Here is a 16,232-nt window from a genome sequence, read left to right as displayed (position 1 = left end):
AAAGAGAGCTGCTGCAATCCCTCAGAGTCCAAACCAGGAGACTACTACAGTATGGATGTAATTCTATCTGCCTGAGGCAATGAGGATTCAGCAGGATACTGTAACTACATCTGTGGCCACACAGGACTTGGGGATTTATCAAATGCTGCCTAAAAATCCTTCAGCAATTTCAAAAAGCTGCAAATGCAGCTTGAGCATAGGAAAAGGGTTTTCAAGACTGACAGATAAGCTGTATAACCCAGCAGAAGTGACTTGAAAATACAAGTCTGTATTTTAACTGTGAGAAGACACTGGGTGCTAGAGGTTTCTGCAGAGGAACACAGGAAAGGACAGCAGAACATCTGCAGGCTGCAACCAAGAGCTTTATTCAATGATTAGCAATTCAGATAATCACACAGGCTTGTCTTCAGATGACAGGCTGAGTGCAAGGAAAAGTGGGTGAAGTTATACAGCCCACATTTACGGAATGACACACAAGATCCACAGAATCCCAGCATGGTAGGTATTGGAAGGGACCTCTGAAGATCATCTAGTCCAACTGCCCTGCTAAAGCAGGGTCACCCACAGCAGGCTGCCCAGGATCAGGTCCAGGCAGGTTTGGAATCTCTCCAGAGAAGACTCGACAACCTCTCTGTGCAGCCTAGCCCAGTGCTCCATCATCCTCAAAGTGTTTTTTCCTGATGTTAGATAACCTCACCGTTTCTCCTGTCTTTATTCTGTAGCAGTTTGAGTCAATCATCTGTAACTTAGGAGTACAGCACAGAATATAGGACATTTTATACATAAAGCCAGGGAGAAAATAAGGGAATTACAGAAGAAAGCAAGACAGCACCAGCCATGCAATAAGGTCATTTTTACATACCATAAGTGAGTTATTTCAGGACAGGCACTCAGCAAATGCTGTATGAGCTGGCAGAGTGGGAGGACTACCTTTCCCTCAAAGAATAAGTTTGATTAGAAACCACCAAGGCATCCATCCTCACTGGAATATTACACTTCACTGCTGGCTTCCCATCACTGAAAAACACAAAAGCTGAAATGGCCAAAAAGTTCAAAGAGCAAACAACTTGATTGGTCCAATTGAGTGTAATAAAAATGAGAGCACTCTGATGCCACAGCTTAGTCAAGAGGTGGTTTTCCACAAGAAAGTTGTTTTTCTTTTTTTTTCCTGGTAATCTGAGCCTGCAGAATTAAGCAATTCTTGGAAGCCTAGATAAAGAGAGAATCCAAAAATACTGTGCAAAAATCAAGAAGCATAACACAAGAGGGAAAAAAAGAGGAATTAGAACAGCAGAAGGAAGTGGAATTAGGAGCAATGGATATAATTAGAGGAGGCTGAATAGCAGGAAAGACATCCTGAAGTGGATTATTTTGATTCCAGGAGCATCGCAGACTCAAGGGGATCCCCACAAAGACTCGCTGAGCTCACTCTGTGTCCTCCTTCAAACACAATGACATTCACTGTCAGGTGAGGGGAAAATAAACAAAAAGAGACAAGATTTTGATGGCACTGGAGCCACCAGTGCAGTGAGACATGAGACTGGAATAACTCATCACACAGACCAAGGCCATTGCAAGGCTTCCTCACACATCCTCATCGCCCGTTTTTATATTTAGAATGAAATTACTCTCCTTGAGGAGGGGCAGGCTTCATCCCACATCTGCACAGCACCCAGCACAATGGAGTCCCAGCCCATGCCTTCGAATCCCAAAATCACAGCAAGAACAGAGCAGAAAAATCAGGCTGGATGAGACTTCAAGAAGCCATCTCATCCTTCCCCTGCCTCAGGGCAAGAATTACTACACTTGCTATTTTTCTAACGGAAAACTCTCTCCCTGATGGGTGGGACACAAACCCACCCAGACAGATGAATTAGTTGGACCCTGATTTTAACATCTTAACTCCTCTGTCACCCTCTGATAGTAGCAATTCAGCCTTGAAGAGTATTCCAGGACAACATGGAGCAGCTGCAGTCACAACATCTCACCAGTAGAAGTGCAGCTCTGCACTGGCAACAGGAGCCCAGCAGCCCAGCCCAACACTTGAGTCTATTTCAGGGCTTCTGTTCCTAGAAGGGAAGCCAGCCTAGCTCCTCAGGACACATTTCTTCCATGATGCCTACAAGAAATGAGTCACTTTTTTTCTTAGTTTCCATCATCCTCTTTTCCGGACTCTCCAGCACATCATGTTTACCCTGAGCTGGTCTAGTTTCAACAGTAAAAATCTTTGGAGCAGGTATTGCTTACACTTATACCATTAATAATACTCCTAATGAAGTACCAACAGTAAAGGCCAGCAAAGCACAAACCTCTCTTTGCCCCAGATGCTTATGAATGTTTCTTCTCTGGGTATGCAAAGATAGACATTAAGCCCAGCTCCTCATTTACCTTAATGCTAAGAAACAAGATCAACTGTACTTAGTTTTAGGTAAAGACAAAAAAAAAAAAAAAAAAAAAACCGAAAACAAACAAAATGAGCACACCCACCCTTTTCATTCTGCCAGCTCCCACACATTTGAACCAGTTTTTTCAGTTTTGTTAATAAAGCTCCTACCACTCAGTTTACCTTTCAGGGTTTCACAGGAGAACTTCAGAAAGGAAACTGCAGCAAGTAAAAAAAAAAAAACACCAACTAAACAAAATGGCAAGATAAATCCAGTGCTTTAGTGCTCCACAAATTAAAAGCTTCCCTGATTTAATTCTGTGCCAGCACTGCAGTATCACTGCACATCAAACAGCTCAAAGCCATGGATTTTTAAGCCATACAAGTGAGCTCAAATCAAGTCTGTAGAACTTCAATATCAAAAAGAAATGAAGGGCTGTTGTGGAGAGGGTGGGACAGGAGGCTCCAATTTACATCCAACTGCTCCCACCTGGCACTGATTTCCAGTTCAGCAGCTCCTGATGCAGAGCAGCTGAAAGAGGACAGTGAAACCTGTGAAAGGGCATCCTCTTCCCCCTTAGCATAAAACATAACAAAGCTTAGCACTTTGTCTAGGTTCCTGATAACTCAGGGTTTCAATTCTGAAGCCAAATATTTCTGTTAACACACTTTTACCCTTCCCCACCTCTCAACCTGATCAGTTTCTTTACAATGAGCTATAACATCCTTCACCCTTTTGTACCATCAACCTTCAAAAGGATAACACAAACACACACACTCAGCACTGCAAATACAGCAATTTGGTTTTGATACAAAGTTCTTTGGAGGACTTCTGTTCTACTTTAAAGGGTAGGGGGGGAGGAGGAACGAGGTGTCTCAGTTTGCCAAATCCATTACATGTCTTCTGCCAGGATGGCAATGCTTAAGTGGCTAGCAAGAATAGGTCTTCGATGTGCATAATTTATCTAACTGTCATATTTTTTTTTTCACAAAATCAGGCGATTTCTCACCAAGACACAAGCTTTAGTTAAATGTCCAGCTACTGCATCTCTCAGTTTAACAATGTCAGCAACAGCCACCACTGCGAAATTCTAAATGGTATCACAAAGAAACACCCAGAAGGCTGAAATGCTAGACCCAGACTCGCCAAAAGGAGCAGAAGGTAAAGGGAAAGCAAATGAGCAGCACTCCTAAGCATACAACTACAATCCATCTGCACTCCTCGGGCAGGAGAGCTCAGCAGTTAACCAACCGCTTCTCCCAGCTGAAGGATACTGCCAGAACCACTGGGAAACGATGCTTAATAGGAGAACAAAGGATCCATTAAGCAAACAGAGGCATTAACTCATATCATCGTCAGGATGGTAATTGTGCCCATACCCAGGGCTGCACAATTAGCCATGGTTTTTGCGACACGAACCAACAGAAAGGGCAGGCGACGGTGCACAAGGATAACTCTGACAGATTCCGGGTTAAGGGACGGGAAAAGCCCTTCTTCCTTCTCTTCTTCTGCTAGGAAGGCAGCGGTGGGCTGCAGACACCCCAAGAGCTCCCAAAGGGTGCTGCGGTGCAAGCCCCGATCAGGGGTTACGCCGGAAGGGCAGAGCCCACCGCCGGGCTGACACTGCAGCCAGGGAGGGGAAGCCGCCCCGGGACCCCACGCTGCGGACGCGGAGCCGGGAGCCGGGCACAGAGCGAGGTTCTCGCCCCGCACGGTGCTTCCACATCCCGAACAGCCCGGTCCGAAACCAGAACCAGGCACGGGGACGCAAGGGAGCTGCGGGCTCTCCCCAGAGGCGACTATTAAACAATAACGTTAATTACAATTTCCCTATTTCTCCAAAGTTCCTGTGGTAGGGGGAGGCCAGGCGAACCCCGCCGGAGCCCCCTCCCGCGCCGAGGCTGGCCACCCCCGGGTCCCACCGCCCCACCCCGGCCGCACCTGAGCGTGGGGCCGATGCAGGCCGTGTCCGTGCTCTCGATCTCCCGCAGGATCCGCTCATGCTCCGCCGCCGTCTCCAGGCTCTCCAGCTCCGCCATCTTCCCCCTCTCCATGGGGCTGTGCCGGCCTGACCCACCTGCCCGGCCTCACCCTCCCCGCCCTGGGCAGCGGCAGCAGCACCAGCAAAAGCAGCGCCGGGGCCGCCCGCTCCGCTCCGTGCGGCCCGGACCGGCCCCGCCGCGCCCGGCACGCCGGGAAATGTAGTGCGGGAGGGCGGGGGGCTCCGCCGCGGCCTGCGCCGGCGCCGCCAACCCGGGGGCGGGGAGGGAGGGGAGCGGCCCCTCCGCAGGCTGTGTCATCGGCGGCGTGCCGCGGCCCGGGAAGCAGTAAGGCTGGGGCAGATGCGGAATCCGCGCTGCCCGGCACGGAGGTGTCAGCCATGGCAGTGGCTGCTAACTGCCCCCGGCGGGGCACTGCCCCGTGCCTTCGACACTTCCATGAGGGGCACAGCCCCATAGCAAGGAGCCCCATGCCCTCCTCTATGAGGTGAAACAGACCCATGGCAGGACCCCTGTCCTCCTCAATGAGGAGAGACAGCCACAATGGCAGCAACATCCATGGACACAGCTCCATGGTAGGAGTCTCGTGTTCACTCCTGTGACTGGGGACACATTGTGTGGCCATGGTTCCCATCATGAGGGGACATAGCTACCATGGTAGTGACACCCACCACGTGTAGGGACAGCCCTGTGGCAGGGACCTCATGTACTTCCCCTTGAAGTGACACAGACTCATGGCAGTGATATCCCTCATTAGGGAATAGGGTCCCATGGCGTAGACCCCATATCCATCCCCACGACAGTAACACTGTTGTCACCCACCATGAGTGGGGTATCTCTGTAGGAGTGAACCTGTGTCACCACCCAGAGCAGAGGCATCACCCTGTCCTACAAAAGGAGTGAACCTTCTCTCTGCCTGCACCATCCTGTCCCTCAGCTCCATAAACTATGTCATCCCCACACTGAAAACGTGCCACCAGCTGCTGAGCTGCGCTTCATCCCCAAGCTGCATGTCCAAGCTGCACAACCCAAGAGGCATCTTCACTGAAGAACACAGATGAGTTTGCCCTGGGAAAAACACCGCTAGTGCCCAGAAACATCCTTCGGTGTCAGTTTCTCCTTTGATGTCAATTTCTCCTCGTGGTTTGACACCACAGCCCCCCACGCTGCTTCGTCCTTCGGAAGCAGCTGGTTATTATCATTACTTTTTTGTGTTGTGAAAACGATGCTGGAAGGGTCCTGTTCCCAGCCGCACGTTATCAGGTGTGGTGGAGCTGTCCTTGGAGAGAGACGTCTCACACTCTGCCAGACACACGGTGGGGATGAAGAGCAGGACTGAGACCAGGCTGTGCATACCACCAAGGATTTCTGCCTTTGCATTTGTTGTTTCATTTTCTGAGATAAAAATGAACTGTGGTAATTGTATGAGCATGGCTCTGGCTTTCCTCACCACTGCCTACTAATGCTGAATGCTGCTGGTCTGATTATCCTTCTGTCATCACTTAACTAAAAAAATGGAAACGGACCCAGGTTGTGCCAGGCGAGGTTTAGGCTGGGTATGAGGAACAATTTCTGCCCCCAAAGGGTTGTTAAGCCCTGGATTAGGCTGCCCAGGGAAGTGGTGAAGTCCCCATCCCTAAAGGGATTTAAAAGACACATAGATGTGGTGCTGGGGGACATGGTTTAGTGGTGACTTGGCAGTGCTGGATTAATGACTGGACTCGATGACATCAAAGGTTTTTTCCAGTCAAAACTACTTCATGAATTTGATTCTAAATGAGAAAGGGATAAAAGAACTTCCCAAAACATGATGCACCACAACTGGAACAAAGCAGAAGGGGCAATGAAAGCCTGTCAAAAACTTGGTTAGCTCACGTGAAGTTCACCAGCTCTTGCACATCATGCCTACAGTTGCCAAGCACCTGTCGTGCAAGAGCAGATGGATGTCGTTTTGGACGTGTTAACACCAGCCAGCAAATCTGTCCTCCGACGGCAGTCACCATGGAGATCTGGTAGAAGATTTCTGAGGACCAAGAAGCAAAGAGACACATCAGTTGGTGGAAGGAAAGCATATAAAAATAGCAGGGTGATTTTGGAGCCCAGCAGCCTGGCACTGCCTGCCCCGGGGCTGGGTCAGGAGCTGTATCAGGAGGAAATGCTGCGCATTTCATGCTTGCCTCTGCTGGCTCTCTGACTCGGCAGAAGGCTGCTGCTTCCAGCACCACAGCTTACAGGGACATCCTGCCATGCCACAACACCTTGATGGCTGCTTCAAGGAGCAGATCATTTGTCATTTAAACTGCTTTAGACTTCAGACTGTTGAGATGAGCTACCTGTGGCTATGAGAAACATCATGTGCTGCTCACTGTGTGATACATACCCAGCTCCGGTGTGAAATCCACCATATCACCATCCACTGCTGTTAGCAGCTAAGAAGATTACTGGTTTCATTCAAATTAGTAGGGGCTTGTGCTGTTGGGGACTGAGCCAACATTCCTAAAGTCACCAGTAACTATCACGTTGTCTTCACTGAGCTTTAGAAGCAGGATTAAACAGCAGTGGTTGAAGAATGAGTGGCTGGCAACAATCTGGCATGGCCTTAGTTAGTGAATGACAACTGCTACAACTGACACCACTGCCAGGTTCTACCCTGAATGGTGTTAATGCAAATAAGAGTCTCAGAAACAAGATCTAGCTTTCTCTGGTATGAGGACACTGCTTGGTCAGCTAGATGAACAACAGCATCCTGGCTTGGATCAGCATTAGTGTGGCCAGCAGTATCAGGGCAGTGATTGTCCCCTGTACTCAGCACTGGTGAAGCCACATCTCAAATACTGGATTTTCATTTGAAGAAGGACATTGAGGTGCTGGAGTGTGTCCAGAGAAGGGCAAGGAAGCTGGTGAAGGGTCTAAGAGCAACTGTCTTGTGAGGAGCAGCTGAGGGAACTGAAGATTGTTTAGCCTGAGGAAAAGGAGCCTGAGGGGAGACATTCTCATTCTCTACAACTTCCTGAAAGGAGGTTGGAGCCAGGTGGGAGCTGGTGTCTTCTCCCAAGGAACAAGTGATAGGGCAAGAAGAAACAGCCACAGATTGCAGCTGGGGAGGTTTAGGTTGGACATGAGGAACAACTTCTTCCCAGAAAGGGTTGTCAAGCCCTGGACCAAGCTGCTCAGCGCAGTGGTGGAATTGCATCCATTGAAAAGCTGTGTAGATGTGGTGCTGAGGGGCATGGTTTAGTGATGACCTGGCAATGCTGGGTAACAGTTGGACTTGATGATCTTGAAGGTCTTTTCCAATCAGAATGATTCCATGATTCTGTGATTCTATGATTACAATCTTAGGAGTTAAGCACAGAGATGGGAACTTAGAAATCATGTAGTCATCAAAATCTTGCTTTAGTCTCATTCTCCTACATCAGCAGAAAGAATGAGGACTGCTGTTTACGGTGCAGCAATGCAGTGCTTCAGCAAGAAGAGCTCAGTGCTTGGAGCATGGTGTGATTCAGCCAGCAAGACCACGTCTTGCAGAAAAGCAGAGCATTAACTTCCACAGAGCAAAATGGAAGGATGCTATGAGGCAAGGTAACAGTCTGTCAAAAAAGTAATATTTGGGTTTGGGTGGAATAAGTTGTTTGGGGTTTTTTAATGCTCACCAAAATATCACATTTCTCTTATAGGGAGAAAATCAGCAAAAATATTTCCATAGATTCATAAATATTCATGTCAAGTGGGAAAGGAGAAGGATATTGTTACCTCTTAGGAGGACCTTCCAAGGAGCACCAGCCTTAGATTTTCCACATGTCAGCTGGCTTCTGAAGATGTAGTGAAATCTAAGCATATTTTAAGAGGAAAGCTTAGTTCTGGTTTTGGTGACATGGAAGATCTCACCCAACTTCTGACTTCAGATTTAAACTGGAGATCTCTTTTTACTAATGCCTGGTAGATTCAAAAGCCTTCTATGATCAAGTTTGGGGTGTTCATGTATGGTCCTGGGGTCTGGACTTAATCAGCCTCTTCTCTTATCCAGCTGAACAGATTGAGTTCTTGAAGCTGTTTACTCCCAAGGAACATTTTTCCTGTAATTAACTCATTTATGCTTGACTTTTTTTTTTTTTTTTTGGCAAAAATCGTGATATTTCAAGATTTTCCTCAGTCTGTAGGTGCCAGAAGTGGACAGGGCAGTGGCTCTAGTAACAAGGTGCTCCTCAACGTCATGTTGATGCCATCGTGGCTACCATCATCCAGTCCCCTTTGCCACAGGGTCACACTGAGGCTGATGTCCATCACCTTCAAGTCTTTTCAGGTCAGTGCCATCTGGGATAAAATTTTCCACTCTGTAAGAAAACCAGCATCCTTTGTCTCTGGACACATGGCATTTGGTCACCTTCACATGAACATTCATTGCTTGCATCTGGCTTATAGAGCGGTCTGGGACTTGCCTTTGTTATTTGCTGCCACGCCAACTCTCTAGCATTTGAAAGCCTGCCCCCAGAAACTTTATTTATTCTTACCAGTCAGTGACATGAGCGTGCTGAATGTTATTGTTCTAATTAATCAAATCATCATGTAGCATCAACACAAATGCATCAAAAATGTCTGGTACCAGCTCATAATCTCATTGAAAAATGGTATTGAGTTTGCCTGACAGATTCAATTTCCCTTAAAGCCCTGCTGGCTGACATTAACTCTTTTATGTTCCCCTAATTTCTTACTAATGAAGTTCCATGTAATTGTTTTTTATGAGACTGACAACAGCCTAATGGTGCTTTAAAGATTCTCCCTTTTAATTACTGACCTCTTATTAGTGTTCTCCAGTCCTCCAGAACTTCCCTAGTGTACCAAAGCTTCCTAAAGAAATCAATGTAGCAGATCAGAAACCTTGAGCAGCCTTTCCACAACCTCATGTGCAGGTTATGTGGGGCTGCTGGTTCTGCCTCTGGCTGCCACCGCTCAGATACTCTGTCACTGCTGAAATTAAAAGTCACTATCACCACTGTCTACAGATCACTGTGACACCTGGGATCTTCCCAAATTCAGGACCAGTTGTAATTCTGCCATGTCACTGGAGCAAAAGTAGAAAGAAAGGAACAAGCAAGGCTAGATGCTGTTGACCTGGAAGACCAACCTTCTGCAGGGGACCTTGTCCCCCATGTCATTAGACACTCACATAATCTTAAACAACCCCCCTGGAGATCCCTTCTTCTGAGGTGTGAACTGGAGTCTTGGAGCCCCAGTAGCTGTCTTCACACTCTCCTCCTGCATCTCCAGCCTACACCTCTCCCTTCTGCCTCCACTTTGGCCACAGCTCTTCTTTCCATTGGGATGAGTATCCTCAGTGTTTGCTTTCTCCTACACTTGAGGCTGGACAAGGAAAGGCACACGGTGTTTCTAAAGCAACAAGAGCACCATGGGTGCTGACTAAGCACACGCTCATCTGGTCCTGTTTGCTCTGGGTGTGCAGCAGCTGGATTTCCTTCTCAAAGGTTGACCTTTAGCACACTCCACTTCAACCCTAGGAGAATGAACCTCTCCTATCTGGAGAGGTGCCAGCATTCATTTTATCCCTCCTCCCACAGCCACCTTCACTATACCTTTGTGAAGGATTTTTCAACTCCAAGCCTCTGGTTTAAATAAATATAGGGATTTCTAGTGGCAACGCTAGAGTGAAGATTCTTTGGCAAGCTGCACTGGCATTTCTAAAGTCCTGCAAAAACCTACATGGTATAGTATCTAGACAGGATTTGTAGACCAAAGAGATGGATCCTCATCTTCTCTTCACAGATACCTGCAGGAGTGAGGTTTCTGTTATGCTGCCCAGCCCATCCTCATCCTCACTGCTGTGAAATCTGCTCAGAGAGATGTATGCAGCAAGAGATCTGTTGGTAGCCAAGGCCAGTGATCTCCTTAGGAGGTGACACAATTAGCTGTTGAGCATGATGAGATCCCACAGCTGGGGTGGCCTTTGAGCTACTGAAACAAGAAGCAGGGCTCAGGAGTGCAATCACATTTCCAGCAGCCCATCAGTAGTCATGTCAATGATGACAACAGCCAGGGCTACCTTGTGTGACTTTGAGCTCTGCCCTTCTTGGGTGGTAACAGCGGGCACAAATACCCAGGGTCCTTCCTGAAAGCTATTGTTAACAGACCTTTACAGAAGGAATTCAGAGCTTCCTCTCCAACATATATGAGTCTTGGCAGTGTTTTGGCAGCTGCTGCTTGGGAGCAACAACTCCATGGCATTCCCACCACCTCTGCAATGCACAGGGTGGGAGTTCCCCTCTGGAAGCCCTTCTGCCTTATCTTGGGTTTGGGGGAGCCCTGTTAGACCCATCAGAAGCTGCAGAGAGCAATACAAACACACATGCACAATACATCAGTGACAACAGGATCCATGCCACAACAGCTTGTGTGGCTTCTCCAGATAAATTGGTACAATATCAAATGATGGATAATTTGGACAATTTGGATAATACTTAAAATCATAGAATAGCAGAATTGTTTTGGTTGGAAGAGACCTTTAAAATCATTGAGTCCAACAATTAACCCAGCACTGCTAGGTCAGCACTAAACCAAGTCCCTCAGCACCACACCTACACAACTTTTAAAGCCCTCCAGGGATGGAGACCCCACCACTGCACTGGCCAGCCTGGTCCAGGCTTTGACAGTCCTTTGGGGGAAGAAACTGCTTATCGTGTCCAACCTAAAGCTCCCTCGGCACAATTTCAGGCCATTTGTTCTTGTCCTATCGCTTATTCCTTGGGAGAACAGACCAACTTCCACTTTGCTACAACCTCCTTTTGGCTAGTTGTAGCGAGTGAGAAGGTCTCCCCTCAGCCTCCTTGTCTCCAGGCTGAACAATCTCAAGATTGGGGTTTCAGCACCACCAAGAGACATTTTACTCCTCTGGCACTTCTCTGCTGACTGCTCTGCGAATCCCCCAGTCCCCTCGCTGTCATCCCCGCTGTCCTCGGTGCTCAGGAGTTGTTCGCAGCTCCCTACAGATTTTAAATGCCGATGACACCTAGTGCTGGTTCGCTCCACTGCAGCCTGAGCTGTCTGGAAAGCCCTGACGCTGAGGGATAAATAGACGAAGATTTTGTGGCAGGCGTGATTGTGGGATGCTCGGACCAGGAGTAAATCTCTAAGGGAACTAGGATGGTGCTGAAGGCTCAGTGTCCCCACTGTGCACAGCATGGGAGGGAAGCAGAGTATCTTCCATCTTTTAAGAGAATGACCATTGCTTTCACTTGTTCTGCTACATATCTGTGCATCTTCCTGCTCAACATCCTGGAAAGACTGCAGACTTTAGGGCTATGAACATGATCAGGGACCTGGAACTCCTCTGCTGTAAGAACAGGCTGAAAGAGCTGGGGTTGCTCAGCATACAGAAGAAAAGGCTCCAGGGAGAACTTCTGGTGGCCTTTCAGTACTTAGAGGGAGCCTGCAGGAAATTGGAGAGGGACTTTTTAAAAGAGCATGTAGTGATAGGACAAGGGATGATGGCTTTAAACTGAAGGAGGGGAGATTTAGACTAGATCTAAGGAAGAAATTATTCTCTGTGAGGGTGGTGAGACACTGGCCCAGGTTTCCCACAGAAGTGGCAGACGCCTTATCCCTGGAAACATTCTAGGCCGGGTTGGATGGTGCTTTGAGCAACCGATCTAATTGCAGATGTCTCTGCCCACGGCAGGGGTGCTGGGACTAGATGACGTTTAAGGTCCCTTCCAACCCGAACCAGTCTGTGATTCCGTAAGCACAACCATTGCTGGATGCCAACAATAGTGATGGTGGAGGACAAAGATGCGCAGTGCCTTTGTCAGCCTGCGGTCCACCTGGAAGCCGCAGCAGTGGCCGGTAGCGAAGGCTGGGGAGGTGCAGGAGGAGAGGATTTATAGCCGCGTCTGGAGAAAACGCATTGGAAAGAAAAAAAAGGTATTAAAAACCTGTGCGGGAGGGGAAAAATGCCTGGAAATCCCAGATGCATGGGAGAGAAGCCCAGACGCGACAGCGCTAGGAACAGGCAGGACCCCGGCCCCGAACCGACCCCGACCGCTGCGCGCCCGGGGCGAAGCCACCGCCCGGACCACGGCCACCCATACGTCAGGGGCCGCGGCTGCGACGATCACCAATGGGAGCTGTCAGCGGTGCCGGCGCCTTGGGAGGTGCCAATCACAGAGCGACGGGGCACGGGGGTTGGTTGGGGCGTGTCACGTGGTGAGCCGCGGTGCCGCGGCCCTGCGATCGCTGCGGGATGGAGCCGGAACCGCGGCCGTGGCCCGCAACCACCTGCCTGGTGACCGGCGCTTCGCGGGGCTTCGGGCGCACCCTGGTGCGGCTGCTGGCTCCGCGCCTGGGCCAGGGCTCGGTGCTGCTGCTGCTGGCGCGCTCGGCAGCTCAGCTTGCCGAGTTGGCGGCCGAGCTGCGGGGCACCCGCAGCGGGCTGCGGGTGGAGTTCGTAGCCGCCGACCTGGGCTGCGAGCAGGGGCTACGGCAGGCGACTGCTGCACTGCGGGAGGTGCTGCCCGCCGGCCCGCCTGGCCGCTTGCTGCTCATCAACAACGCCGGTAACAACCCCCCCATCCTCCTCCTGCCCGCCCCGGGGTCGGTGCCCTCCGTGGCTGCGAGCTTCAGCCCCGGCAATCCCTCATTGGTTGGGCAATACAACAGAGGGAGATTCAGACTAGGGAGAAGGAAGAAGTTATTTACGGGGAGGGTGGTAAGAGCCTGTCCCAAGTTGCTCAGAGAGGTGGTGGATGCCCCATCCCTGGAATCATTGCAGGTCAGGTTGGTTGGGGCTGTGAGCAACCTGCTCTAGTTGCAGATGTCCCTGCTGACTGCAGGGGAATTGGATGAGATGACCTTTAAAGGTCCCTTCAGACCCAAACCATTCCATGATTGATCAGGGGCTTTGGATGCCAGTAAATAACCAAACCAAGAAGATAACTGAAGAAGCAGCAGAGATTTCACCCTGCACAGATCTCAGATGCTTGCCTTTTTTTGCCCATGACTGCTAGAGATAAGACCATATCTTCCAGCAGACAGGTGCTACAGGAGGTAGGCTTTTTATTGTCTTGATTCCACAAGGGACATACAGGATAGCACATGGTGGTTCGTGTGGACGTTGTACCTCAAGGCTAGAGGTTGGGAGCTATTTGTTTTGGCAGGGCAGGTTCATGTCCTGTGTCACCACTGTTGGTTCAGTGAGTGACCTGAAAGTGATGAGCAGGGCCAGGATGTGCTGATCTCCTTGCTCTTTCTTGACACCCTGCTCAAGATTGGGCCAGCAAACCTGCTCACATTTGTCTGTAGTATCGTGTTGCACAAGGACACATAGAAGCAAAAGGCATCTACTGCATTGCTGAACCCATTTTTGCTCCTAGGCTCTCTGGGAGACATCTCCAAAACTTTCCTCGATCTCACTGACCCAGATGAGATCAACAGCTACTTTGCCTTCAACATCACCTCGGCGCTTTGCCTCACCTCCAGTGCCCTGCAAGCCTTTGGGAAGCAGCCTGGCTGCAGCAGGACAGTGGTGAACATCTCCTCGCTCTGTGCCTTGAAGCCCTTCAAGAACTGGACACTGTACTGCAGCGGGAAGGCTGCTCGGGACATGATGTTCCAGGTGCTGGCACTCGAGGAGCCTGATGTCCGTGTGCTCAACTATGCCCCGGGTGAGCAGGGGAGATCAGTGATTGCTGTTCATTTTCTCCTGGCTTTGTGGATGTCATGGGTTGAGCCTGGGTTGGCCACTAGATGAAGAACAGATGCTCTCTGTAAACCCTTCTCGTTTCCCAGAAGGGGAAGGGGGAAAGGCAGAGTCTGATGGGTTGAAGAAACAGGGTTAGTGAAACAGAAATAATTATATACCTTCAAACATCTACAAAACCAATATTGAGCAGCCTGTCTTCTCCTCCCCAGAGGTGCCACCTCTGGCTTCCTGCACCCCAAGCTGGCACACAGGATCTGGCAGTGCCCTTGGTGTGCCCAGGAATAAGTTTGAGGCAGCACCTTTCTGCAGCCCAGCTCTTGGCAGGAGCTCTCCCTGTCAGCTTCTCCCTGCTAGGAGCAGCCCCTGGCTGTGCAACCCTGTCCTGAACTGCAGAAAGTGCCTCAGTGAGCAGAGCCTGAGCTCTGTCAAATCCCTGAGCAGAATTAGTTCTGGTCCAGCTCAGATCAGGACTGGTTGAAAGGTTCTGGCAGCCAATCCCACGTACAGAGGGAAAACGAGCCCTAGATTTTGCTTTCTCCTTATGTGTTTTCTTTTGTGTTCCTCTTTCCCTAGGTCCTCTGGACACGGACATGCAGCTCTTGGCCCGAACTAAGACTGGAGATGCAGACATGCGTCAGTTTTTCCAAAACCTGCAGGAGAGTGGCCAGCTGATAGACTGCAGTGTGTCAGCCCAGAAGCTGATGAAGCTCCTGGAGGAGGACACCTTCTGCTCTGGTGCCCATGTAGATTTCTACAGCATCTGAGTTAGTCTTGCCTTCACCTTTGTCTTGCTGCTTTGCTTTCTGCCTCTGTCCACCAAGATCTTGGTGCCTCCAAGGTCTTGGATGCCTCCACTGTGTTTGGTGACCTTGTTTCAGTCCTGGATGCTGTGCAGCTTTCAAAAGAAGATGTCTGGGTGCCTTTTAAGTACTCCCAGTGCCCTGATGCACTTCACTGAGCCCTCCTGGGCACCTGTCCACAAGAGCAGGGATATCTCAGCTGCTGAGGATGGAGGAGCAGAGGTGGCTTTTCCAACGGAATGCGCATGGAGGTTTAAAGCTCTTCTATGCAGGGGTCAAGGAGGTACTGAGGCATGCAAGACCAGGTCAGAAAGCCACCACAGAAGGTCTCGAAGGCAGCAATAGGGTTAAAGCTGAGTATTGCCATGTCTGTCCCCTTTACCTTTCAGGAGCAAGTCACCCAAAGGGGAAAAATCATTCCTGGGACCAGAGGTGCCGGTTATTGCCCCAGAGCCCTGATTCTGTCCCATGTCTCACCAGTGGCTTGTCCAGATTCTCCTGCAGTTTTGAGATCACCTCTGTGTGAGTTTTATGCCTGAAGATGTGGAGCAGAGCCTATCCCTGTGATTCATGGACAAGGACAATAAACCAGCAGAACAGGGAGATGGTCATGGAGATGGGAATTCTGGGTGCTGGCTGGGGTCAGCAGCTTATGTAAACCTGTGCACAAGCACAGCATGGGTTAGAGCACATCTGAGACACAGCCCTGAGCTCGTGCCATGCTTCTGTCTATAGCGTCTGGGTCCAAGCCTGGATCTGGGGCTTCAGCCCCTTCTGGGTCGTTCTTTTAATTATTTATCCTCATTGCTTTTTTCATCAAGTTCCAGTGGCCACAGGCACTGATGGAAAGCAGCTTATCTGCAGAGTGTGTTGGTGGAGGGAAGCTGCTGTGAAGCACAGTGGCACCCCCTGCATGCCCCAGAAATGTCCCATGTTCCTCTGTGCTCAGTGACAGTGACCTTCCTGCAGTCCTCTATCCCCTGTATTTCTAATTTTTATCCACTTGGCTCTACAATTATTAAAAGATTTGTGTCTGAATCTTCTGCTGTATCTTTAAAAGTGGTTAAATGCTTGGTAGGGTAGGAGGATGTGTGAGCTGGGAGTGCTGAGTTTAAATATTGAGGTGCTTGCATGCTGCTGCACACAACATTAATGAAATCATTGATGACATGCTGGATTTGGTTTGCAGAATGGGTTGGGTTGGAAAGGAACCTTCAAAAATCATCAAGTTCCAATTCCCTGTGCCATGGGCAGGGACCAGGTTCCTCAAAGCCCCATGTGACCTTTTCCTGGAACACTTTCAGGGATGGGGCATCCACAACTTCTCTGGCCAGCCGGT

The 16,232-nt window shown here is 49.7% G+C and overlaps 2 protein-coding genes across 5 annotated transcripts in view; one reads left to right on the top strand and one right to left on the bottom strand.

Moving 5' to 3' along the window:
• EXOC6B (exocyst complex component 6B) overlaps window positions 1-4,438 on the bottom strand; it is a 273,058-nt gene extending 268,620 nt beyond the window's left edge. For all 4 annotated transcript variants that reach the window (XM_054391402.1, XM_054391401.1, XM_054391404.1 and 1 more), the window contains exon 1: window positions 4,326-4,438. In XM_054391402.1, coding sequence (XP_054247377.1) covers window positions 4,326-4,438 — 113 coding nt within the window. The remainder of the gene's footprint in view (window positions 1-4,325) is intronic.
• SPR (sepiapterin reductase) lies at window positions 4,437-14,857 on the top strand. Its single transcript, XM_054391440.1, has 5 exons — window positions 4,437-4,588; window positions 10,484-10,589; window positions 12,672-12,948; window positions 13,765-14,055; window positions 14,667-14,857. The coding sequence occupies exons 1-5, from the start codon at window positions 4,437-4,439 to the stop codon at window positions 14,855-14,857; spliced, it is 1,017 nt and encodes a 338-aa protein (XP_054247415.1).
• Window positions 14,858-16,232: the final 1,375 nt, after the last annotated feature.

The sequence above is a fragment of the Indicator indicator genome, chromosome 23 (genome assembly GCF_027791375.1).
Source record: "Indicator indicator isolate 239-I01 chromosome 23, UM_Iind_1.1, whole genome shotgun sequence".
Lineage (NCBI taxonomy): Eukaryota > Metazoa > Chordata > Aves > Piciformes > Indicatoridae > Indicator > Indicator indicator.
Note: the sequence above shows the minus strand (reverse complement) of the source record. Positions and strands in the feature narration are given on the sequence as shown.

Bases quoted from the DNA above. Each gene is read 5' to 3' on its own strand.
- SPR (XM_054391440.1), top strand. From the start codon at position 4,437: ATGGGGCTGTGCCGGCCTGACCCACCTGCCCGGCCTCACCCTCCCCGC. The intron at 4,589-10,483 runs GTGCGGGAGGGC...GGGTGGTAACAG, and splicing joins CCGGCACGCCGGGAAATGTA to CGGGCACAAATACCCAGGGT. The intron at 12,949-13,764 runs GTAACAACCCCC...TTTTGCTCCTAG, and splicing joins GCTGCTCATCAACAACGCCG to GCTCTCTGGGAGACATCTCC.